The 21,401-nt window shown below is 52.0% G+C and overlaps 1 protein-coding gene across 2 annotated transcripts in view; it reads left to right on the forward strand.

Annotated features, from left to right (window-relative positions):
* The first annotated feature begins 13 nt into the window (after positions 1–13).
* NRBP1 (nuclear receptor binding protein 1) overlaps positions 14–21,401 on the forward strand; it is a 34,954-nt gene continuing 13,566 nt past the window's right edge. Inside the window, exons 1-8 of one of the 2 annotated variants that reach the window (XM_036405215.2) lie at positions 14–76; positions 283–502; positions 15,264–15,386; positions 15,767–15,868; positions 15,951–16,040; positions 16,515–16,555; positions 17,530–17,624; positions 21,347–21,370. In XM_036405215.2, coding sequence (XP_036261108.1) covers positions 299–502; positions 15,264–15,386; positions 15,767–15,868; positions 15,951–16,040; positions 16,515–16,555; positions 17,530–17,624; positions 21,347–21,370 — 679 coding nt within the window. In that variant the 5' untranslated portion in view covers positions 14–76; positions 283–298. The remainder of the gene's footprint in view (positions 77–282; positions 503–15,263; positions 15,387–15,766; positions 15,869–15,950; positions 16,041–16,514; positions 16,556–17,529; positions 17,625–21,346; positions 21,371–21,401) is intronic. The other variant, XM_036405216.2, reaches the window with a different exon arrangement.

Raw genomic sequence — 21,401 nt, forward strand, 5'->3', positions numbered from 1 at the left:
CCCACCCCGCTCGGCGTTACGCAGCGCGGCGGTTGCGGCGGGGCTGTGCTCGGGACCGGGAGGTGCTGCGGGCCCGGTAAGTGCGGGGGGGCTCCTACCCCTCGCCCCCCGCCTCGCCCCGGGACCGGCCGGGTCGGGCCCCGGCTGGCAGGCCCGGGGTGCGGTCCCGGCTGGCAGGCCCGGCGGGCGCGGCCCCGGCTGACAGGCCTGGCGGGTGCGGCCCGGTCCGGCCCAGTGGGCCCGGCCCGGCCTGCCGCCTCACGGAGCGCCCCTCTCCCCCAGGGTGTGCGACCGCAGCATGTCGGAGGGCGAGTCCAAGCAGATGCCCAGCAGCGGCTCCGACCCCAAGCCGGAGCCCGCCTCGTCTGGCCCGGGGATGACCTCGGTGTCTGCGCCGGTGACTTCCGCGGCGCCCCCAGAGGAGGAGGAGGAGGAGAGCGAGGACGAGTCCGAGATCCTGGAGGAGTCGCCGTGCGGCCGCTGGCAGAAGCGGCGTGAGGAGGTCAGTGCCGGGAGCCGGTTCCCGGAGCGGGGCTGCGGGGGAGCCCGGGCGGGGCCCGGCGGGCGCCCGTCCCGCCTCCCCCCGCCTTTCCCCCCAATCCCCGGGCCTCCTGCCACCTGTTCCCGGGACAGCCCGGCCCCGCAGGGAGGCCCGCCGCGCTCCCGGGAGGTGGGGAGATGCGTGGCCCATCTTCTGCCTCCCGCTGCCGTTCTCGGCCCGGAGCGTGCGGGCTGGAGCGCGGCCAGGGATGTGTGCCCTGCCGCAGGCCGCTGTCACGGCCAGCTGCTGCTGCGGAGCGGGGAGTGGCTCTCCCGGTGAGAGATTCACAGATCTTTCTCTCTGGGAGCGGTGAGGAGCAGTGACTGGACAGCTCTGGGTGTTCTCTAGGGAGTGGGTGTACCTGCTGCCGAGGTGGCCAAGTACTCGAGCCGGTTCCCCGGGCTCCTCAGCTTTGAGAGCTCGCTTTGCTTTGTGGTCTGCAGCCAGGATGCAGCACAGTCAGCTCACACAGCCTCGTTCCTCGGCCTGTGCTGCCCTGCCCGCCCTCAGTGCGTGTGCTGTGCATGCTGTGTCAGGGCACGAGGAGATTCGATCGTGGTGTTTGGGACTTCTCCTTTTTTCCGCTCGTTGCTGGGCTCTGTTTTTCTTCTGGGGGCTGTCTGCACGAACTGGTTTCTGCTCTGTGCTGGCACGGTGCCTCTCCCCTGGCTGGGCAGGCTGTGCAGCCCTGGCAGGTGCTGACAGCCGCACAACGTGCTGCGGCACAAGTGCTGATGGGGCTTTTCTCAGCCAACTCGGGCTGAGCACAGGGGTTTGTCTGCTTTGTCCACCGCTTCGAAAAGGGCAGTGCAAACCCTGGGGGTGGTGAGAGAGTCGTTTGTTCCGATGTAAATTTGGAGGTCAGAGTAAGGTCAGGGATTCCCTGCAGTTCTTCACCTTTGCTTGCTGAGGGCTGTCATGGTTTGGTTTAATGTGAGCCAAACGCTGGCTTGGTGTGCCCAGAATGTGCCTGTTCCGGTGTGGCTCTGCAGATTGGTTACAAATGTAGCTTTAACAGGAAAAAAAAGTTTCCTTTTTCTCTTTTTTTAGAGAAATGTGAATGTCTGGCTGTGTCCTTCACAATATAATCCATACCTGAAGTGCTTTATCACTTGCTCTGCACTGAAGGGGCACATGCTGGAGAACAAAGCTGGTTTGTTTGAGTTGTCTTTTCAATCTGTTTTATTTAGTACTGATCATTTTGACACAAAGAGACACAGCGTTTTCTGTGCTCTCCTACACCACAAGTAACATTTGGGAGGCTCTGGTGTTTTCTTTGGATTTCAGTCCGCCCTCAGCAGACGAATGAATTTAATTGACATTTCGGCGTGGCTAAATGATTGTCTTATGGCTTCAGGTTGCCACTGTGGAGGTCAGAGCTCTGCTGTACCACCAGAGGCTGAGGGACGGGCGTTGGGGCTGCAGAACACATTTTTGTTGGGTGATCTGGGTGAGCTCGGGGCTGCTGCTGCTGCTGGAGCCTTCACTCAGCACAGACGTGTGTCTGACTGGGAGCAGCCTCAGCTGCAGCTAACCCTGCAGTGAAATCCTGCTGTGTCTCTGGATTTCACATGTGAGTTTGTGTCTCACTCAGCCCCCAGCTTGTGGAGAGGCTTTTGTTGCCTGAGCTGCATGACAGCAGACTCTCTTTGCTGTCATAATCATTTGGGCTGATCTGCTCTCTGGAGCAAACTGGCACTGCAGATGTCCTAACCTGGAGTTTATTTGGTGTAACAGCTTTGCTGAGTGTCCCAGAGCAGAGTGCCATCTTTCCTCAGTCCACACTGGTTATTCCTGTCTGTGCAGTGTGTTAACAGGCTCTTACTCACTACCGCTCTCTGGGAGATGGAGTTACTCTGTGGAAAAAGCGTTTGCCGACCTTTTCCCACTGATGCAATCCCGATCTTTTATTATAGCAGTGTTCTGCTGGATGTGGGATGAGCTGGCACCGTGGAAACAATGAGACATGATAATCTGGAGAGGAATGGGTGCACACACATGACTGAGACAGCGTGTTCTGCCTCTGCTCTGGTACTTCCTATGTGTGACATCCTTTCCTGCTTGCTCCCAGTGCCGTGCTCCGGGTATAGGTTTTGAAATTGAAATGTAAGGGCCTCGCTTTTTTTTTTAATTTTTTTTTTAAAGATAGGTGTGTTTTTTTTTTTTTTTTTTTTTTTTTTTTTTTTTTTTTTTTTTTTTTTAAGATAGTTTTACCATCCATGAGCGATGCACTCGCTGCAGCAGAGGTGGAGCTGTGCAGACAGTGCAGGGAGGGGCAGGCTGGCTGTGCGCCGGGGATGTCGGTGCCTGCTTACCGGAACGAGCAGCTCTCGGTGGGACGGTGCCCGCGCCGCCGGTCCCGGAACGGTGGCGGGGGCCAGGACGGCCCGTGCTGGCCGTGCCGGCCCCGCACGTCCGGGCCTCTGCTCCCGATTCGGGGAAAGCGGCCTCGGGCCCTCGCTAGCGCCCGCGCCCCGTCCGGAACCGGGACCGGGACCGGGACCAGAACCAGGGCCGGTCCCGGGGCACCGCGGGGCGGGGCCCGCGGGTCGGCCTCGCCAGCCAATGGCAAGCGGCGCGGAGCGTTACATCACCGCCGGCGGCTTCCATTGGCTGTGTCTCGCTCTGGCCACGCCCCGGGACGGCCACACCCTCGGGGCTGCGCCGGGCTCGGGGAGGGGAGCGGGACCGAGCGGGACCGAACCGTGTCCGCTAACGGAAACACACCGGCTCACAAGGGGAAACGCTGCGGGGAACAGGAGCGGGCGGAGCGCAGCCCTGCAGAAAGGGACCACAGGGACCGGGTGCTGGGTGGCAGCAGCTCGGCTGGAGCGAGCATGTGCCCTGCATCGAGAGGGCAAACCTGGCCCAGGCGGGAGCAGCGTGGGACGGCACAGAGCCCCACAGCAGAGCCAGATGTTCATGAGAGGGGATGCTCCCTCTGTAGGTATTCTCCCTGGGATCCAGGGCAGGACACCAGGGAACGGCTCCAAGCTTCATCTGGGGAGGCTCAGGCTGGACAAGAGGGAGCATTTCCTTACGAGAGGGTCACACCTGCCCCAGGCTTACCAGAGAGGAGCTCGGTGCCCCAGGCTTGTCCGTGTTTGAGGCATTTGGACAATGCCCAGCATGCTGTGACATGGGTGAGCCCTGATTGGGTTGAACAGTGGAACCAGAAAATCTGTGGAGGTCCCTTCCAGCTGGCTCTTCTGTATTCTATTCCTGCTTAAATTTCAGATATTCCTGCTTAAATTTCACTCATAAAAAAGGATTGAGTGTTGAGTTCATTGATTATAATTCATCCTATAAACAGGGAGCTTCTGTAGTGCAAAGAGTGTAATTCCCATGAAAGTTCAGAGTAGTTTTAATAAAATCAAATGCTTCTGTGACATTTTTAATCAGGAACCCTTTTTAACAAGATAGAAAATGCTTGTGTTCCCCAAATTCCATTTTTTGTGGAACATGGGGAAGTACCTGTGGTTCCTGCAGTGTTGTGGACTGTGCTGCTTTCCTCCCAGAGCTGAATCTGGCTCTGGAATTGTGCCCACATCCCTGGTTTCTCTCCTGACCAGCGCACAGGTGAGGCTTTACAGAGCGTCTTGTCCCGTGGCTGAAGCACAGGGTGAGGGCGGGGTGGTCACAGGGCTGGTGGGGTCTCCCAGCCTGTGCTCACCTGGCTCGCTTGTGCTTGCTCTCCCTGGAATCCCAACCCCTCTGTTTCTGCTGCCCTGCTGTGACAGGACATTTCCATTTCCTTCTTGCAGGCAGCATGCATGCATAGCTTGCTTTTCTTGGGTTGTCCAAGTATCTCGAGAATTATCTGCTGTGCCTCCTAGGAATAGAAACTTCCTAATGGAGCAGGATTGCAGCACCACATTAGCAGGTCAGGTTTAGCCTCCTGAAACTGAGAGCTCCGTGCCTGCTGTCCCTGCTGGAAGCTCCGTGGATGACACATGACTGCAGGAAGAGCTGTGCACTGCTGCAGCAGAGTCTTTATTTTCAGCCCAGCCTTATGGCGTTTGGCTTGGCAAGCTCGTGTGGGTAGGAGAGGCTCAGCCCCTCCTAGATGGCCATGTTCTTGGGTTTGCTGTGTGTCAGGGCTGCCTCTTGACCAAGTTTCTCTCTGTGCGTGTTCTGGGGAGGAGAACACCGTGTGACTGTGTGAGCCAAGGCTTTATAAGAAGTACTTTGTTGACATCTTTGTAGTGTACTTTGGAGAGAAGGAGTCTGTGTCACGTGTGTGTGGGCACAAGCAGGTCCCCTTTTCAGGGTCTGTCAGGGTGAGGAGGGCAGAGGCCTGGGCCTGGCTGCCTGTTCTGGGGGCTCCTTACGAGGCACAGCCTGCTCAGGGTGGTGCTGCTCTCATCCAGTGCTGCTGCACGCCTCAGCCTGGCACTTGGAGCAGAAGAGGCAGAAAATGGGAGACTGAGCACTGATCTGTGCCTAAATACCTTTACCTTTTCCCAGAGAATGTGCCAGGCTGCTCACGAGCAGTGGGAGAACACAGTGTGTGACAGTGTTCACAGGGGTTCTTGGATGAGGGAAGAGATGAGACTGTTCACTCTTATGTTTCAGAAGGCTTGATTTATTGTTTTATGATATCTATTACATTAAAACTATACTAAAAGAATAGAAGAAAAGGTTTCACCAGAAGGCTAGCTAAGCTAAGAATAGAATTAGCAAGAATGATAACAAAGCTTCTGTCTCGGTCAGAGAGTCCGAGCCAGCTGTGATTGGCCATTAATTACAAACAAACCAACATGAGCCAATCCCAGATGCACCTGTTGCATTCCACAGCAGCAGATAACCATTGTTTACATTTTGTTCCTGAGGCCTCTCAGCTTCTCAGGAGGAAAAATCCTAAAGAAAAGATTTTTCATAAAAGATGTCTGTGACAAGTGTGCAGTTCTTGCAGCCCTGCTCGTGTCCTGTCCATCATCTGGAAACTTGTCCTGTGCTGTCCTGCACAGGGGCTGGGCACCTGTCCCACGGACTCTGGAGTGTTGAGGGGGACTTTTGGGCTGGCTGAAGGGGACGTTTCAGTTCCTGATAGCCAAGGGTGACCTTGTGGCTGACGGTTGCTCTGTGGCTCATGTGTTACTGACTCGCTTGCGGATCAGCTGCCGGACTTTCCCCTGCTGCACCTTCCATGTTCTGCCCCACTTCAGTGGCTGCTGAGATCAAGATGTTCCTTCCTGCCTTATCTCTGGGCACATGTCTCATGTGTCAGTGTGGCTGTGCATGCAGTGGTTGCCACGTTGAGTAATTGTTGTTTTTTCTGTCTGGGGTTTTCACCCTGGGATGAAAGCTGCAGCTTTCACCCTTCTCAGCTTCCCTTAGGGTGGCGTGCAGACTGTGACCGTGTGATGGGCTGAGTTCCCTGTGGGCCTGGCTGTCAGCTCAGGAGCAGAGCTCAGGGAGCAGAGTTTGAGACACTGTGCACCTATGCATGTGAGTCCAGTCTTGCTGATCTTCAGTGGACACTGGAAGTTAAAAAATTCATTTAGGCAGCACACTGCCATGAGTTTGGTTCTCTTTTTTTCTATGGAAGATCTGTCTGTCATTTGGATTGGCACTCCTCAGCTGCTGATGGCTGGATGTTACAGCTGGATTTCAGTGCTCAGGCTTCCAGATGCTCTCAATCTGTGCTGGAACTATCCAATGTTAAGAAAAGAGCTGTGACTCATGAGGACCTGAACTCAGACAGGAGCTGAAACACTGGGTCTGCTGCATCTTTATCTCTTTGATGTCTTCTCCCTTCTAGGGGGAGTCTCAGGTGCTTGATTAATTTTTCATTTGAAGGCAGTTGGTGACTTTTGTACCTCTGGATTTACATTTCTTCAAGGGGACAGAGTGCAGGATTCTTGGAGAAAAAATCCTAACAGACTGAGTGTTTGGATTCTGGGATGCTGGAGCCTGATTTTTCTCAGTCTCTGTTGTGACTGGAAAGAAACTTGCTGAGGTAGTAAAAGATAAAAGATAAGCACCAGTCCTCCAAGCAAGCTGTCACTTAGAGGGCTGCCAGCTCCCTGACAGGCTTTGACAATGGGTCTATTTTTTTTCCAGTTGATGCAGAAAACTAATGCCATGCTGTAGTTTTTATAGCATTCCTTGACCACAGGGAAGGTATTAAGAAGAAGGGAGTTTGTGAAGCCTTTTAACATTTTTATTGGCTCATGTGGGGGCTTCCTGAAAGAAATGAGCCCTTGGGAAGTGCCAGAATGAGCTGAGGGGCGCTTCAGGGGGCTGAGGGGGTTGAGCATTTGTCACAGCCCCGTTGTGTCCGTGCTCACAGGACAGCTGGCAGTGGCTGGAGCAGGGCTGGCTGCTCTGTAGCTCTCCAGAGCTCCTGGGAGGCTGCAGGGGCTGGGCTGCTGTTGCAGACATCTTTTATGAAAAATCCTTTCCTTAGGATTTTTCCTCCTGAGAAGCTGAGAGGCCTCAGGAACAAAATGTAAACATTGATTATCTGCTGCTGTGGAATGCAACAGGTGCATCTGGGATTGGCCCATCTTAGATGTTTGTAATTAATGGCCAATCACAGCCCAGCTGGCTCAGACAGAGAGCGGAGCCACAAACCTTTGTTATCATTCTTGCTAATTCTATTCTTAGCTAGCCTTCTGATGAAATCCTTTCTTCTATTCTTTTAGTATAGTTTTAATGTAATAGATATCATAAAATAATAAATCAAGCCTTCTGAAACATGGAGTCAGGTCCTTGTCTCTTCCCTCATCCTCAGACCCCTGTGAACACGGTCACAGGCTGCCTGCAGCTGAGCCGTGGAGTTCCCTCTGCATTCCTTACAGAGCTGTTCTAAAAATGCCGTGGTCTGCAGCAGCAGCAAAGCCTTCCCTGCGCAGCCCTCTGTCCTGGGAAGCCCAGGCAGCCATCGTGGTGTCCTGACAGCTGCCACAGCTTTGGTGGAGCTGGGGCTGACTGGGGAGAGGCTTCCTGCTGGGCCAGCACAGGGGAGAGGAAGGCTGTGTGCTGGCTCTGACTCCTGATCCTGCCTGCAGGGAGGTGCCTGGCAGATCCTGATAGGCAGAGGCACAGCCAGACCTGGGTTAGCCATGAAAGCGTGGTGATCTTTGGCATCCCATGGTGCTCTTCAGGCATCCCATGGTGACCTTCAAGCCATCCCGTGGTGCTCTTCAGCATCCCGTGGTGCTCTTCAGCATCCCGTGGTGCTCTTCAGGCATCCCATGGTGCTCTTCAGGCATCCCGTGGTGCTCTTCAGGCATCCCATGGTGACCTTCAAGCCATCCCGTGGTGCTCTTCAGCATCCCGTGGTGCTCTTCAGGCATCCCGTGGTGCTCTTCAGGCATCCCGTGGTGCTCTTCAGGCATCCCGTGGTGCTCTTCAGGCATCCCATGGTGCTCTTCAGCATCCCATGGTGCTCTTCAGGCATCCCATGGTGACCTTCAAGCCATCCCGTGGTGCTCTTCTGGCATCCTGTGGTGCTCTTCAGGCATCCTGTGGTGCTCTTCAGCATCCCATGGTGCTCTTCAGGCATCCCATGGTGACCTTCAAGCCATCCCGTGGTGCTCTTCAGGCATCCTGTGGTGCTCTTCAGCATCCCATGGTGCTCTTCAGGCATCCATGGTGACATGGATGGCAGGACAGCTGTATCCTGTTTCTCTTTACCAATGTTCGGGAAAAATCCCATTTCAGGTGTCTGGTACTTCCCTCCCAGGCCCTCTTTCTCTGCAGAATCCAACCCCAAGAGCTCTTGTCCCAACTCTGGTTCATCTGGTGTGAAGGTTGCTTGCAGATGTGTGTGCTTGCCTGTGCACATACACAGAGATTGAGAAGCACATTGGCACGGAAAATAGTTTGAAAAAGAGTTTACCAAAAAGACAGTACAGGTGATGGTGACAGGCCTAAGGGCTTGCCTTGACACTTGCCTTGATTGTCCTTTTTGTGTACTTTTGGAAGTTCCCTCAAGCATCCCATCAATAGTGTACCCAAATACTCTTATTCCATTTAAAAATTACTGATAATCTCACCTTGCAGCCATTTTTACTTCTGACACCTTAATGCCAGTCAGCTTTGCCATTTATAGATGTGTGTCAAGATCAGGTGTTCATGGTCCTGTTTAAAATGTGATGTTTGCTCACCTCATTGCCTGCTTTCTCCAGTATTATCAGAAAACATGAAATAATAACTTTTCATTAGTGTTTCATGTGGCTTCAGGGATTGGTCCCAAGACTGGTACTTCCACAGTATACCAATTTTTATGGCATTTTCTGTTCAGAGTACTGATCTTGCAACCCCTCCTGCCTGATTGATGCTGTTCAGAGTTACCTGCAGTGATTTGAAGGTCTCTCTGCCAAGTGAAAGTATCACAGGAGAATAGGATGGGCTATACAGACTGGGAGTAGCTCACATGGAGTTTGTCCTGTCTGGTTTTCCCTCTCTCCTTGGAGTGTCACACTGCTGGCACTCATTCCCAGTGCAGTTACCAGAACCTTCCTGATGAACTGTCTGAATGGGCTTATTCACAGATATTGGGGTTTCTTCCACACTCCCTTGTTTATTTTGCTGTGCTGTTTCTGTTTCCCTTTGGGAGTTAGGGATGAGGAATCATTGCCTCTTCCTCCTGCCACAGACCAGCTCAGTGTGACTGAGCTCTTGGACTCCACTGGATTCCTTGTTTGTTTTGAAGCACCGAGTGAAACTGAGCACTCCTCCCTTTGGTCTTGCAATTCCTATTCATTTCTGGTATCCATTAAATGGGTGGAATGATGCCTCTTTCCCTCTGGGATACTTGACACTGATGGGGCTGCACCTCAGATCCTGGGGGCAGCTCTGGGCCCCTCCCAGCAAGAGAGACATTGAGGGGCTGGAGAGTGTCCAGAGAAGGGAATGGAGCCCCAGGAGGGGCTGAGGGAGCTGGGCAGGGAATGGAGCCCCAGGAGGGGCTGAGGGAGCTGGGCAGGGAATGGAGCCCCAGCAGGGGCTGAGGGAGCTGGGCAGGGAATGGAGCCCCAGCAGGGGCTGAGGGAGCTGGGCAGGGAATGGAGCCCCAGCAGGGGCTGAGGGAGCTGGGCAGGGAATGGAGCCCCAGCAGGGGCTGAGGGAGCTGGGCAGGGAATGGAGCCCCAGCAGGGGCTGAGGGAGCTGGGCAGGGAATGGAGCCCCAGCAGGGGCTGAGGGAGCTGGGCAGGGAATGGAGCCCCAGCAGGGGCTGAGGGAGCTGGGCAGGGAATGGAGCCCCAGCAGGGGCTGAGGGAGCTGGGCAGGGAATGGAGCCCCAGCAGGGGCTGAGGGAGCTGGGCAGGGGCTCAGCCTGGAGCAAAGGAGGCTCAGGGGGCCCTTGTGGCTCTGCACAAGTCCCTGCCAGGAGGGCACAGCCAGGGGGGGTCGGGCTCTGCTCCCAGGGAACAGGGACAGGACAGGGGGAAATGGCCTCAGGCTGGGCCAGGGCAGGCTCAGGGTGGGTATTAAGGAAAACTCCTTCCTAAAGCTATGACCAGCCTTGGCACAGGCTGACCAGGGCAGGGGTGCAGTCCCCATCCCTGCAGGAATTTAAAAGCTGTGTGGATGTGGCACTGTGCAGGGTGGGTTAGTGGTGGCCTTGGCAGTGCTGGGGAGTAGCTGGACTGGGTGATCTGAGGCTGCAGTGACTGCATCCAGAGGAGTGCTGTTTCTGTTCAAAGTATCTTGACTCCTGTCATACTTCTGTGCTTTTGTAAACTGCTGATCTACTGCCTGGGGAGTTTCCTGGTGGGAATTTGTAGTTAGGTCTGTCCTGCAGTGTGGTGTTTAGCCAGAATTGTCAGAGTGCTTTTGGAGAGGCTGGATGGGCACTGTGTGACAGGCTGTGGAATGGTGGTGTGGCACAGGCAGGGTGGCACCGTGCAGGGGTTCCAAACTTGTCCCTTTCCTTAGAGCAGATGCAGCCCTGGCTGGCAGGAGGGCTCCAGGCAGGGTGTCCTGGCTCCCAGCAGGGCTCAGCTGTGCAGGCCAGCACAGAGCAGGACCATGGCAGGTGACAGGGACTCACAGTGTCAGCTTTGGCCTGGGTTTGAGGCCAGGCCAGTGAAGGCAGGAGTGAGGGAGAGCTTCAGCACATGGAGGACTTTCAGCTCTGTCTTTAAACGGTCCAGGTGTGTGCCTTGGGTTAACAGACTAACTTCCTGCTGATGAGTTTGGTCCTGTTACTTGTTGCAGCATGTCTGGAAGAACCAATTGCTGAATTGCTGATGGTCAGATTGTCTTTTCCTTACAGTTTAGTTGCTGCATGATGTGTCTGTACAGCCAAGGTAATAATCAATATCTTCCTCTCCTTGCTGCTGTTAAATTGCTGTTAAAACTGGTTATTTTAATTTTCTTGTTGAATTAAAGCCTTTCAGCTTTTCACTACCATGACTAATTGCCAAGGCCAACGTGTCAGTTTAATTAAAACATGAAGTAGCATTGTTTCTTTGCTTTGTTGGATTTCTTTTCCCTTTGCCTGCAGTGGACCTGGCATTCTTTATTGTGTTGCATTCTGGATTAGCCTCAGATCCCGGAGAGCCCTTTTTGTTCAATTTCTGTTGGTAAATTTGCTGCTTTTAGTTTCCCCACAGCTCAAAGAGAAGTTGAGCTCCTCATGGCCCAGCTGCTGGCTCTGGGGGTCTCTTATCTCTAGTCCCAACCATTTCCCAGGTGGTTGGACAGAGCTTTCACCTTTCTCTGGCTTAAACAAGTGGCCAGGGAAACTGGGTGACATATTCATGCTGCTCTGAACCAGGTCTGGGGGTTCTTGTGAGAGGGAAGCCTTGGTGTGCTGCCTCTCCCCAGCTCTTTTTCAATGTGCAAGTCCATTCTGTACTGATACTCTAGTTATTGTGGACTTTTCCCCAGCTTTTATACCTTTTATCCCTAGATTGTAAATCATCACTGTGACTTGTGATTTAGGCTGTTGTTATTTTTTGTTTAATTGACACATCATGTGAACTACAGAATGTCTCTCCAAAAGTCTGTGCTCTTTCAGCAGCAGATGCACAGGTGTTTGAGAGCTATAGAAAAAATATGCATTGGACAATGGAATAACTTTCCAAAGGGAAATTTAACTTCCAGGCTTTTTCCCCCTTAGAGCTACTGTGCCACTTCACCCATACTCCTTTAAGTACTTGAAATTCTCATTGAGTTTCCTTGCCTTTTGCTTTCGTGGACTCAGAGCTGTGTTTGTACTTGTGTAGTGCAGAGCTGCTTCCTGTGCTGTGCTGCAGAAATTGGGGCTAAGCTGGGTTCAGCTCACTTCCTCCCTCAGAGTGTAGAAGCTGCCTGCTCTGGGACAAACACCAGAGTAATAAATTGTCTCAGTGCTTTCACGAGGGTTCAGGATTCTGCTTTGCCGAGCATGGGAAGGGATGTGCAGTAGGGATTTGGCGGGCAGGAGGAGGCTGCTGTTGCCTTTCAGTTGTCTGTCTGCGTTTTTCCCCTTTTGCTCTTCTCCCCAAGCTGTTGAATCTCCTGAGGAACAGAATTGCCATCGGTGATGTCAGCTGGGTTTGGTGTCCTGAGTCATATCTGGTGCTCTGGGATATTGCCTATGAGTCATGGAAATCATTTGTGCTCGGGGAGCTTGGCCACAAGTGGGAGATGTGACAGGTCCACAGCCCCAGCTGCATTCCTGGGGCAGATTTTCAGCAGTTGCTGGTACCTGAGGATTTACTCAATCCAGTAAAGCTGGATGCCTTTGAGTAGAGGGCCTTTACTGTTGGACTCCATCATTTAGGTGTTCCTGTGAGCAATGAACACATTGGGTGGGATGAAGAAGGAGAATCCGAAGGGATGCAGGGGCACTGGGTGTCAGTGTGGTGGCTGTCACCTTGTCCTTGCACTGCCCACACACACCTGCCTTTCTGCTGCCTTGGGCTTCTTTAACCTTCCCTGAAGTTAAAGCCTTTTGCCATTCAGCTTTAGTTATTGTGCTGGGTGATTTTATGCTGTTGTCATCCCCAAGATATTAGTTATTCTAAAATTTGAAGGAATAAGTCTTCTATCCTTAATTATTTTTATTCCTTCAGCTTTCTTTAATGATGAAAGAGAACAGGCCTGGCCTGTTGGTATCAGTGTGTTTATATACATATATATACATTTAAAAAAATCAAGTTTTTAGGATCAATATGAACACCTTCCTAAACCAAATCTCAGTCCTTTCTCCCCTCAGTTATGTAGGCAGCTCAAGTGGAAGGAAGTGGGGTGGTTCATACTGGGCTGTCACCTCCTGTGATGATTTTCCATAGCTGTCCTCTAGCTCAGGCTCTCCTTGTGTAATTATGGCCTCTACCCCTATTCCTGCCCGTGCCACGCCTTGCAGCTAGCTGCTTGTGTCATTCTCATTTACTGCTGAGTTGCCAGAGAAGTCTGTATCACTCTGCTTTTACTGTGCTTGGCACCCTTTGTCCCTGCAGTGTCACCTGCAGTGCCAGAGTATTAAATGTCATTGGGCCTCTTCAGAGTCCCTTGGGAGATGATAAAGAATCCCACCTGTGTTGGTGGCCTGTCCCTCTGTGTGGTCAGGCTATGGAGGGAGTAGAATGGGATAGAGTAACTCAGCTGGAATGATGGAATTGGGTAAATTTGATCATGTGAAAGTGGCTGCCAAGGGAGAAGGGATTTTTGAGGGAGCTGTTATATAAGGTGAGAAGTTTCCAGCAATAGGATGCTGATGGGGTCCCTAGTGAGGGAGGAGAAGGTGACACAATATGAGAAGGAGGAGCTCTGAAATGTTTTGGAGGTGATAGAAGATGAGTCTGGATTTGCCAAGCAAATCTGTGTTAACGGTTACCTCAGGGGGAAAACTGCATCAGCTGGAAGCTGCCAGGCCTGATTATCAGCACCAGCCCTGTCTGAGTTGAGGGGGTGTTGGGACAGTGCTGTTAGACACAGGGTGGGATTCTTGGGGCTTTCCTGTGCAGGACCAGAAGCTGCACTGCAGTGGTCCTTGGGAGTCTCTTGCAACTCAGGTTGTGCTATGGATCTGTGAAGTGATTCCTGGTGTGTGGTCAGCAGGTGGGAACAGTAATGACTGCTGGTTGACAATTAAAAGGTGATTTCTACCTTCTTATCCTCTCTGAGTGCTTTGAATCCAGTTCTGTCACTGCACGTTGCCTGCTGGAGTGGGATGTCCACCATGACTGTGAGTGCTCATTCCACCACAAAAAAAAACCACTCCAGCAATACAAAAGGGATACAGAAATGTCTCAGTAACTCAGATACAACTTTGTGAAGGAATCCTCTGAAAGGTGATGACACCTGTGCCTGTGAAATTGCCTGGCAAAGGCATTACGGTAAATGCCATGGATGCTGGATGAAAGAGACCATTTCACCTTTGAATGCTGCTACATATCTGAAGAAGAACAGTGTTACAGAAAGCTTTGCTGCTGGGAGCAGGGTTCACCTCTGATCTCTGAAGCTCTTTCAGCCTTATGTCCTCCCAGCCCTTGCCATTCTTGTGCTGGGCTCCAAACTCTCAATCCTGTCCCCTCACTGCTTTCTGAGCACTCATCTGTGTCTTTAATATTCAGTGTAGATGTACTTGTGCTGGGTCAATGTTTGCAATTATTAACTAAAGAAATTACTCTAGTGGTGTCATTGTTTCTGACGCGGTCCAGCTGGAGAAAGGTTGATTGTCCTTCTGGGACATCCCGGCTGGCTGGCCAGCACCGCCGGCAGTACGGGGGCACTATCCTGATCCCCCTGGTTCGGGACACACCTAAGGCAAGCGCTCTGTGCCCTGACAGCAGTGCTACCTTGTGGCAGGACGTGGCTTGGCTGATGGCTACAGTCAGCAGAAATCAGAGAGCGCTCTCCAGCTGTGGTGAATCCAGGTTTATTGGGTCCCAGGGGAAACCGACAACTGAAGAGCGAGGGAGGGGTTGCAACAGCTTATAAGGAGGGAGGGACACAGGGGAGGAGTCAGTCCTTGGACCAATAGGGTTTCAGAGGGGAGTGGGATACAAAAGATTGACTTAGGGAAAACCCCAATGGGGACAACTTGAGGGTGGGGCCCCGGCCCCTGAGCCAATCACTCGATGCTCTAGCTGGAAGTTTCTAGAGAGTTCTGGAGAGAAGGGTGGGAGCGCCGAGTGACGGACAGGGCACCGAGGAGGGGTTTGAGAAAGGGTACAATAATCTCCAAGGCAACTGGGGAGGAGTTGGGATAACTGGCAGCATAAAGGAGGGAAGGGAGAACCAGGGCAGATCCGTTGCATGATAGGGGGAACAGAACAGTCCAACCTATACAGACACAACACAACAGGTTTCCACCTCTGAAGCTTCAGCTTTCCCCTTGTTCCTCTCTGCTTTGATTGAGTTTCAGCTGTCATCACCTTTGAGAGGATTCCTTCACAAAGTTGTATCTGAGTTACTGAGACATTTCTGTATCCCTTTTGTAGGATTGGAGTGTTTTTTTTGTGGTGGAATGAGCTGCAGGTGTCCTGAACCATGAAAATCTAATATATTGTTGGTGGAAGGCAGCTTTGCTGCAACACAGTTTGTGCACACGAGATTTTCCCACCAGTGTGCTCAGGACTTGCTGCTCACGTGCTCTGCAGTGACTCATGTTTGGGATATGCTCTGCTCCAAGATACATGTGCAGATCCTGTCCTGGAATTCTCATTTAATTTAAAGTTAATGAGCAGAGTTGATGATTTTACGGTGAGTGCTGCATGGCAGTGGTGAGGTGAGGCTCACAGATGCTCACAGGTGTCTCCACCCTTCCCTGCAGGTGAACCAGCGCAATGTCCCGGGCATTGACAGTGCCTACCTGGCCATGGATACTGAGGAAGGCGTGGAGGTTGTCTGGAATGAAGTTCAGTTTTCTGAGAGGAAGAACTTCAAGCTTCAGGAAGTGAGTTGATGTGTCTCCCAACAGGATGTGAGGAGCATACCCTGCCCTGGGGTGGGATTATGGATACTTTTTGTGTTGATTATTGGCTGGGTTTGGAATGCTGTGCTGTCCAAGTGTAGCAAATTTGCCTTAAGCCTGGCCTGTATAGGAAATGTCCTGGAAGACTGTTGTGCTATTTCCATGAGCCCTTGTGTTCGTTTAGACTTGGCAATCAAACCACACTCTGTGAGATGCAGAGCAGAAGGAAATGGGATCCTGCCTGTTCTTAGCATAGGGGCTTGACATATATGTTAGTGTTTGAGGGGACCAAGACCCAAGAAGAAAGAAGGATATTTGGTGTGGTCTCTGAGAGGACATGTTTTTGTCTTTCTGATGTTAAGGAAAAAGTTAAAGCAGTGTTTGACAACTTGATTCAGCTGGATCATCTCAACATTGTGAAGTTCCACAAATACTGGGCTGATGTCAAAGAGAACAAGGCCAGGGTAAGTGCAGCCATCAGGCTGTTGGGTTCTCATTGTTAGGTAATTAACAAGGTGGAGGGTAACGTGTCCTGCTGCCCCACAGGTGATCTTCATCACTGAGTACATGTCTTCAGGGAGCTTGAAACAGTTCTTGAAGAAGACAAAGAAAAACCACAAAACTATGAATGAAAAGGTAACTCTTGTTTTCTGTGTGACCATAACTCTTTAGAGCCATCAGCCCCTGGAAGGCCCTTTCGGCAGAGGATCCCAGTGAGAGCTGGTGATGACACATTGCTGCAGCTGCCCTGTGTCCCTGTAACCGAGGGCAGCTGCAGGCTCCCTGGGACAGCAGTTCTGTGCTGGGTGCTGTACTGCCAGCAGCTCTGCAGCTTCTCAGGTGTGGTGTGACAGGCATGGCCCTGTCCAGGGCCCTCACAGGGAGGGGGGAAGGTGTCTGTACACGGGAGACTGAAGGACAGGTGTGTTTCTGGACCAATGGGAGTATGTAGAAACAAGCTGACCGTAGGAGTACTGATTCCTTACACCTGCACTGAGTAAAAGCTGGAGCGGGTATTGCTTCCTACGAGTGGGCTGTGAATCACAGAACTACAGATTAGCTGATTAGCTCCTTGTGGATGATTTTCTCCTTTTCCTCTTGTATCTGCAGGCATGGAAGCGGTGGTGTACCCAGATCCTCTCTGCTCTCAGGTACGTGGGGCACTGACCTTGAGGTCCCAGCCATTGGGACTGATGTGGCAGTCAAGTGTTAGGGAGGTCTCCAGAGTACCCAGCTTTATAATCTGAGTTTCTCCTTGGTCAGGAGGATGTTGCAAAGATAACAGGGAATTCAAGTTCCATGTGAGGGGGCTTAGAAAAACTTCCACAGTGCTGGCAGGCTGCAGGCCTGTTGCAGGCACTGGATTCATGGATATTGAGGCATGGTGTTGTTAGATGTGTGTGTGCATTTCTTGATGGTGCAGCTCTTGTGCAGCCATCTTAGTGCAATACAGCTGAGTAGAATGTGGTGTGGGTTTTAAAAACTCTTTTCCACCTGGGCTAGAGTTGGTGAGTAGCTAATTAGAACCTTAGAAAAACAATAGCCTGTATGACAGAGCATGGCTTGCGCTCCATAGAGGAAACTCTGGTGCCACTTGGCTTCTGGGAGCTGACTGTGCTAGCTGCTAACATAAACCCAAGCAGAGTGAGATGCAAAACCAGAGTGTACCTGGGACCCAGCATTGAAAAGCTTTATTTGTGCCTGCTGACAAACATGCCCAGTTGTGTGTGTATAGCATTAAGTGCCCCTTTGAGTAGGGACAGACTAAGGCTCTGATATTTTTGGTATAAAAATAAAATTGTAACCCTTTTAGAATCCACTCAGCAGTACTGGGTTGGATGAAATCATGTCTTTACCTCTGGTACCCTGAGTTTCTTGGGAACTGATAGGAGAAAGATTTCTCTTCCCTTCTGCCATGTTGTGGAGATTCATTAGAGACAATTCCTGTTTGTTCCTGCTTCTCAGCCAGAGGCTGATGTACAGTCATGGAATTGTATCTCCCAGCTGCTGTAAATCCCTGGCATGTGCCCTTTGCTCTCCTGTTCTCTCCTGGTGTTTCTTGACGTGGGAGGGTGTGAAGGGAGGGGTTCAAGGCCTTGACCAGTGCTCTGTTCTGCATCTCCAGCTACCTCCACTCCTGTGATCCTCCCATCATCCATGGCAACCTGACCTGTGACACCATCTTCATCCAGCACAACGGACTGATCAAAATCGGGTCAGGTAATGCTTGCTGAGGGTGCCCCTGCCTTATCAGAGACTGTCCAAACAGAGAAAGGCACCCGCTCCTTTCCAGGCTCCCTGGCACGATAGGCATGTGTGTACATGTGCTTCTCCACCTCCACATCAGATGTGCCAGAGACTAGGAGCACAATTCACTCGTGATTGGACCCTTGCCAGGTGCAGGAGTGACTCTTCTTTAGCCTCTTCTTTAGCTTTTTGTCTCAAGGGGATGACACAGGAAATGATGCTGAAACCTGGAGGTTTTGTAATCACATAATCTGTGTTTTCATCTGCTCTGTTCAGGATTTTCATGTTGATACACAGAGTTCTTCTCCCAGCACTGTGGAGTTTTGGGAGCTGTGTTCATGAAGCCACAAGAGTGCTGCTTGTAGCAGCCCATGTTTATAACAAAGTGGACAGACTGGCAGCAACGAGTGGCTTATCCAGCATGCCATTATCCCATGGGATGATGGACCTGCCTTCAGGCTGCTGAGCTGCCCTCAGCCTGTTTGGCACACACGTGCCCTGCTGGAGCAGCCACCCTGTGCCAAAATGCTTTATTTCATAAGTAAGCAGTGATGTCCCTGGCAGTGCAGAGCATCCATGAATGCTCTGGTTTTTCCTGCTATTCCCATGTCTCTAAAAATCTGTCTGCAGTCAGGATGCATTATTTCACACCTTGATGTGACCTTTCAAGGGACAGCTTTGCTACCTGTTGTTCAACTTCGGCAAGTATTCTCAATCTGAGGAATAGGTCTCTGCTTTCCTGGAGCTATTGTCTGTGTCAGTTCTGCTTTGATGTGGAGTGTACAGGGAAGGATGTTCTGCATCACCTGTCATCCAGAAATAGCCTCTCCATCAGCTGCAGACCTGTGGCTTTTCTTCCCATCAAAGAACTCCTGTGTTGTTGTGTTGTTCCTGAACTGGGGTAGCAGGTTTGTGCTTGTACCAGGGAGACAGGGTTGTGGCAGAAGGAGCACTCTGCTCCTGACCTGCCTGTAAACTTGGGGACTTGCTCTTGACACAAGCTGATGTCATCATGTCATCACACAGACTTTATTGTGTTTTCCTGACTTTGTCCAAGTGGGAGAGGTTTCCAAGAGTGAGGACATCTAATACCTGTATGCTGGCAAACTCCCTGGCATTCAATTCAGACTGATGGGAAGACTTGAGTACTCCAGAAATTCCCTTTTTTAGTTTAGTTTCAAGGTACCACGCAGCTGCCATGTTTCTGCAGGGCAGCCAGTGCTGTCTGTAAAAGCAAACCCATGGAGCTGGCATTGCAGCCACGGCTTTCACCACAGGGAGATCCTGCAGCTCCTCAGACCTGCCATTCCCAGGGTGTGCAGCTGCAGGGCTGCTGTTCACAGGCTGTGTAGGAAGGTGGCTCTTCAGCTGTGGGTACACATGGTGGCCTCAGCACTGTTGCACCTTGGCTCCCTTCAGTTTCACAAAGCTTTGCTGCTGCCTGGTGCAGCAGGAGGGACGTGTGTGTGCTCGTGCCAGGAGAAGTGTCTGTGCTGTTACAGCTGCAGGATGTGCTGCAGGAGTGTGGCTGCAGCTGCAGTGCTCATGTGCAGCTGTTCCTGACCCCTCTGCTCCACAGCTGTGGGCTGCCTGCCTCACCTCACATTCAGAAGTGAAGTAATTTATCTAAAAGATTCTGGTCCTTTCCTAAATAAAAAAGGAAGTGATTGCAAGTGGGCTCGTAGTCAGAAGAGGAATCCTCCGGGTGGGAAAGCTGTGGCTCCAGTGCAGGCTGGAATTGGAGCTGGCAGTGTTGCAGGATGTATTCCTATTCCTGCAATGCCCACCCAACCAGAAAAGGCAAAGCTGCATCCCCAGGAGTGCTGGTTGTGTTGGAGCTTGAGCCTTTCTCCCTGGCACTGCTGCCTCTGCAGTGCCAACATGGGCTGGGTTTGAGTCTGGGGCCTGGAACAGCAGCTGCTCCAGGGTCACTGACAATGCCAGGCTCATGTTTGCTGCTTCCTGTCCTCGTTCTGTACAGCTGGCTGGTATCTGAGCCCTTCCCTGTGTTTACTTAAAGCAGCAGGACAGTGATTTCTGTGGATTTATGGGGAACAAGGATTCAGTGCACTATGAGCTGTGCTTTGGTGCTGTCCCCAGTACTGTGCTGGATGCTGCTCCCCAAGTTCCTCTCCCTGTGGCTTTGGCAAAGAGAATACTTGCTGAATGTGGGGCAAAAACCTGGCTAAGGCAGCTGCTGGTGTGCACTGCAGGACATCCTGCTGTCTGCTGGGGCAGGGCGTGCCAGGAGGGCAGCACCCCCTTGGAAATGCCTGATGGTGTTCCTGTGACACTCGTTCCGGGTGGGAACAGCCTTTGCTCCTTGCTGCTCCCTCAGAGGCAGGAGCACGTGCCCTGGCTGCACTGGGCACCGGTTCTCTGTTCACGTGTGAATCTGTGTGCTGGGGGTCAGCTGTGCAAGAAAAAGGGAGTGGGGAGGAGGAAAGATTTTGCATAATGCTTAAATGCAAAAGCCATCCATAATCCATTCATTTGCTAATGTTTTATTCTCCAGTTCCATAAAGTGCAGAGTTTATAGAATTAAGAGAATGTTTCAAATGAGTGGAGAGCTTCAGAGAACTCGTGATGACGATAGGAAAGACACTTACAGCTCTTAAACTTGCCACTGGTATTCCCAGAGACTGGAATGTTCCACCTGCTTTGTGGAGCTGTGGTCAGATGAAAGCATTCCTTGTGATAAGTCCAAGTTGTGCCCTGTGTGCTGTTCCCAGAGCCCAGGTGCAGCACAGTGGTGCCTCCGTGGGTGTCTGTGCTGGCTGACAAGGGGATCTGCAGCTGCTCTGAGTGGGAAGAACAGTGTGTACACACAGGGTGTACACACAGGGTGTTCACACAGGGTGCCTGGTGCTGCTGCTGCTCCTGTTGGCATTGCCGGGAGCTGTTCCTGGAATTCCCACTGGCAGCGTAAGAGCCATCCACAGGTGGAAAGAAGTGATGTCTTTGAATTAAATTCCTTTTGGGCAGCTCTGGGAGTGCCCCAGCAGAAGGGAGGCCTCAGGCTGGAGGGTCTCAGTGTCCTCTGGTGCTCCTGAGACATGGCAATGTGTCAGCATCTCCTGAGGGAGACCTTGATGGAGCACAGAGGAGGCTCGTGGAGTGCAGTGCAGATTTCCCCCTTGTGCCCCCAGGCATTGCTGCTGTGTCTCCTGGCTGCACCACACCTGACCTGAGCCTCAGTCTGTTTTAGTTGTGTCTGCTCAGGGTCTGTCCTCAGTTCCAGGCCACGAGGCAGGACTCTTATGGGTATTAGCTCTGCTGTGGCATCAGGTGGCCAGGTGTGTAAGTGTGGGTTCTCCTGCTGAGATCTGTGGCCAGAAGCTGCTGGGATTAGAGAAAGGGAATTCTCTGCTGAAGGGGTGGGTTGGGTGGGACTGTAGGCCACTCACAGAGGAACAGAATTTCTGGCTTCTTGGTCTCAGTCAGCCATGATCTTCTGCTTGGTCAGAGATGCCTTGTGTCCCCTGCCCAGTCTGGTTCTCAGGTAGAAGCCCTGATGTTCCTTAGGTAAATTTATTTGAAGAGGTGGCTGGAGGCAGGGCCCGGTGCTCAGTCCTGTCCCTGTGTGCCCTGACTCTGACCCAGCTGTCTCTATGGATGTAAGTGCTTTGCTGTTCACCAACTCATTGACTTTATCTCGTTTTACTTCCCGCTCACGGGCTGCTCTGTTACAACAGTCTTTCATAGGATATTTGCTAATGGTGAGCAAACTTCTCCGCTCCTGTGATGTGA

This window comes from Molothrus ater, chromosome 32 (genome assembly GCF_012460135.2).
Source record: "Molothrus ater isolate BHLD 08-10-18 breed brown headed cowbird chromosome 32, BPBGC_Mater_1.1, whole genome shotgun sequence".
NCBI lineage: Eukaryota > Metazoa > Chordata > Aves > Passeriformes > Icteridae > Molothrus > Molothrus ater.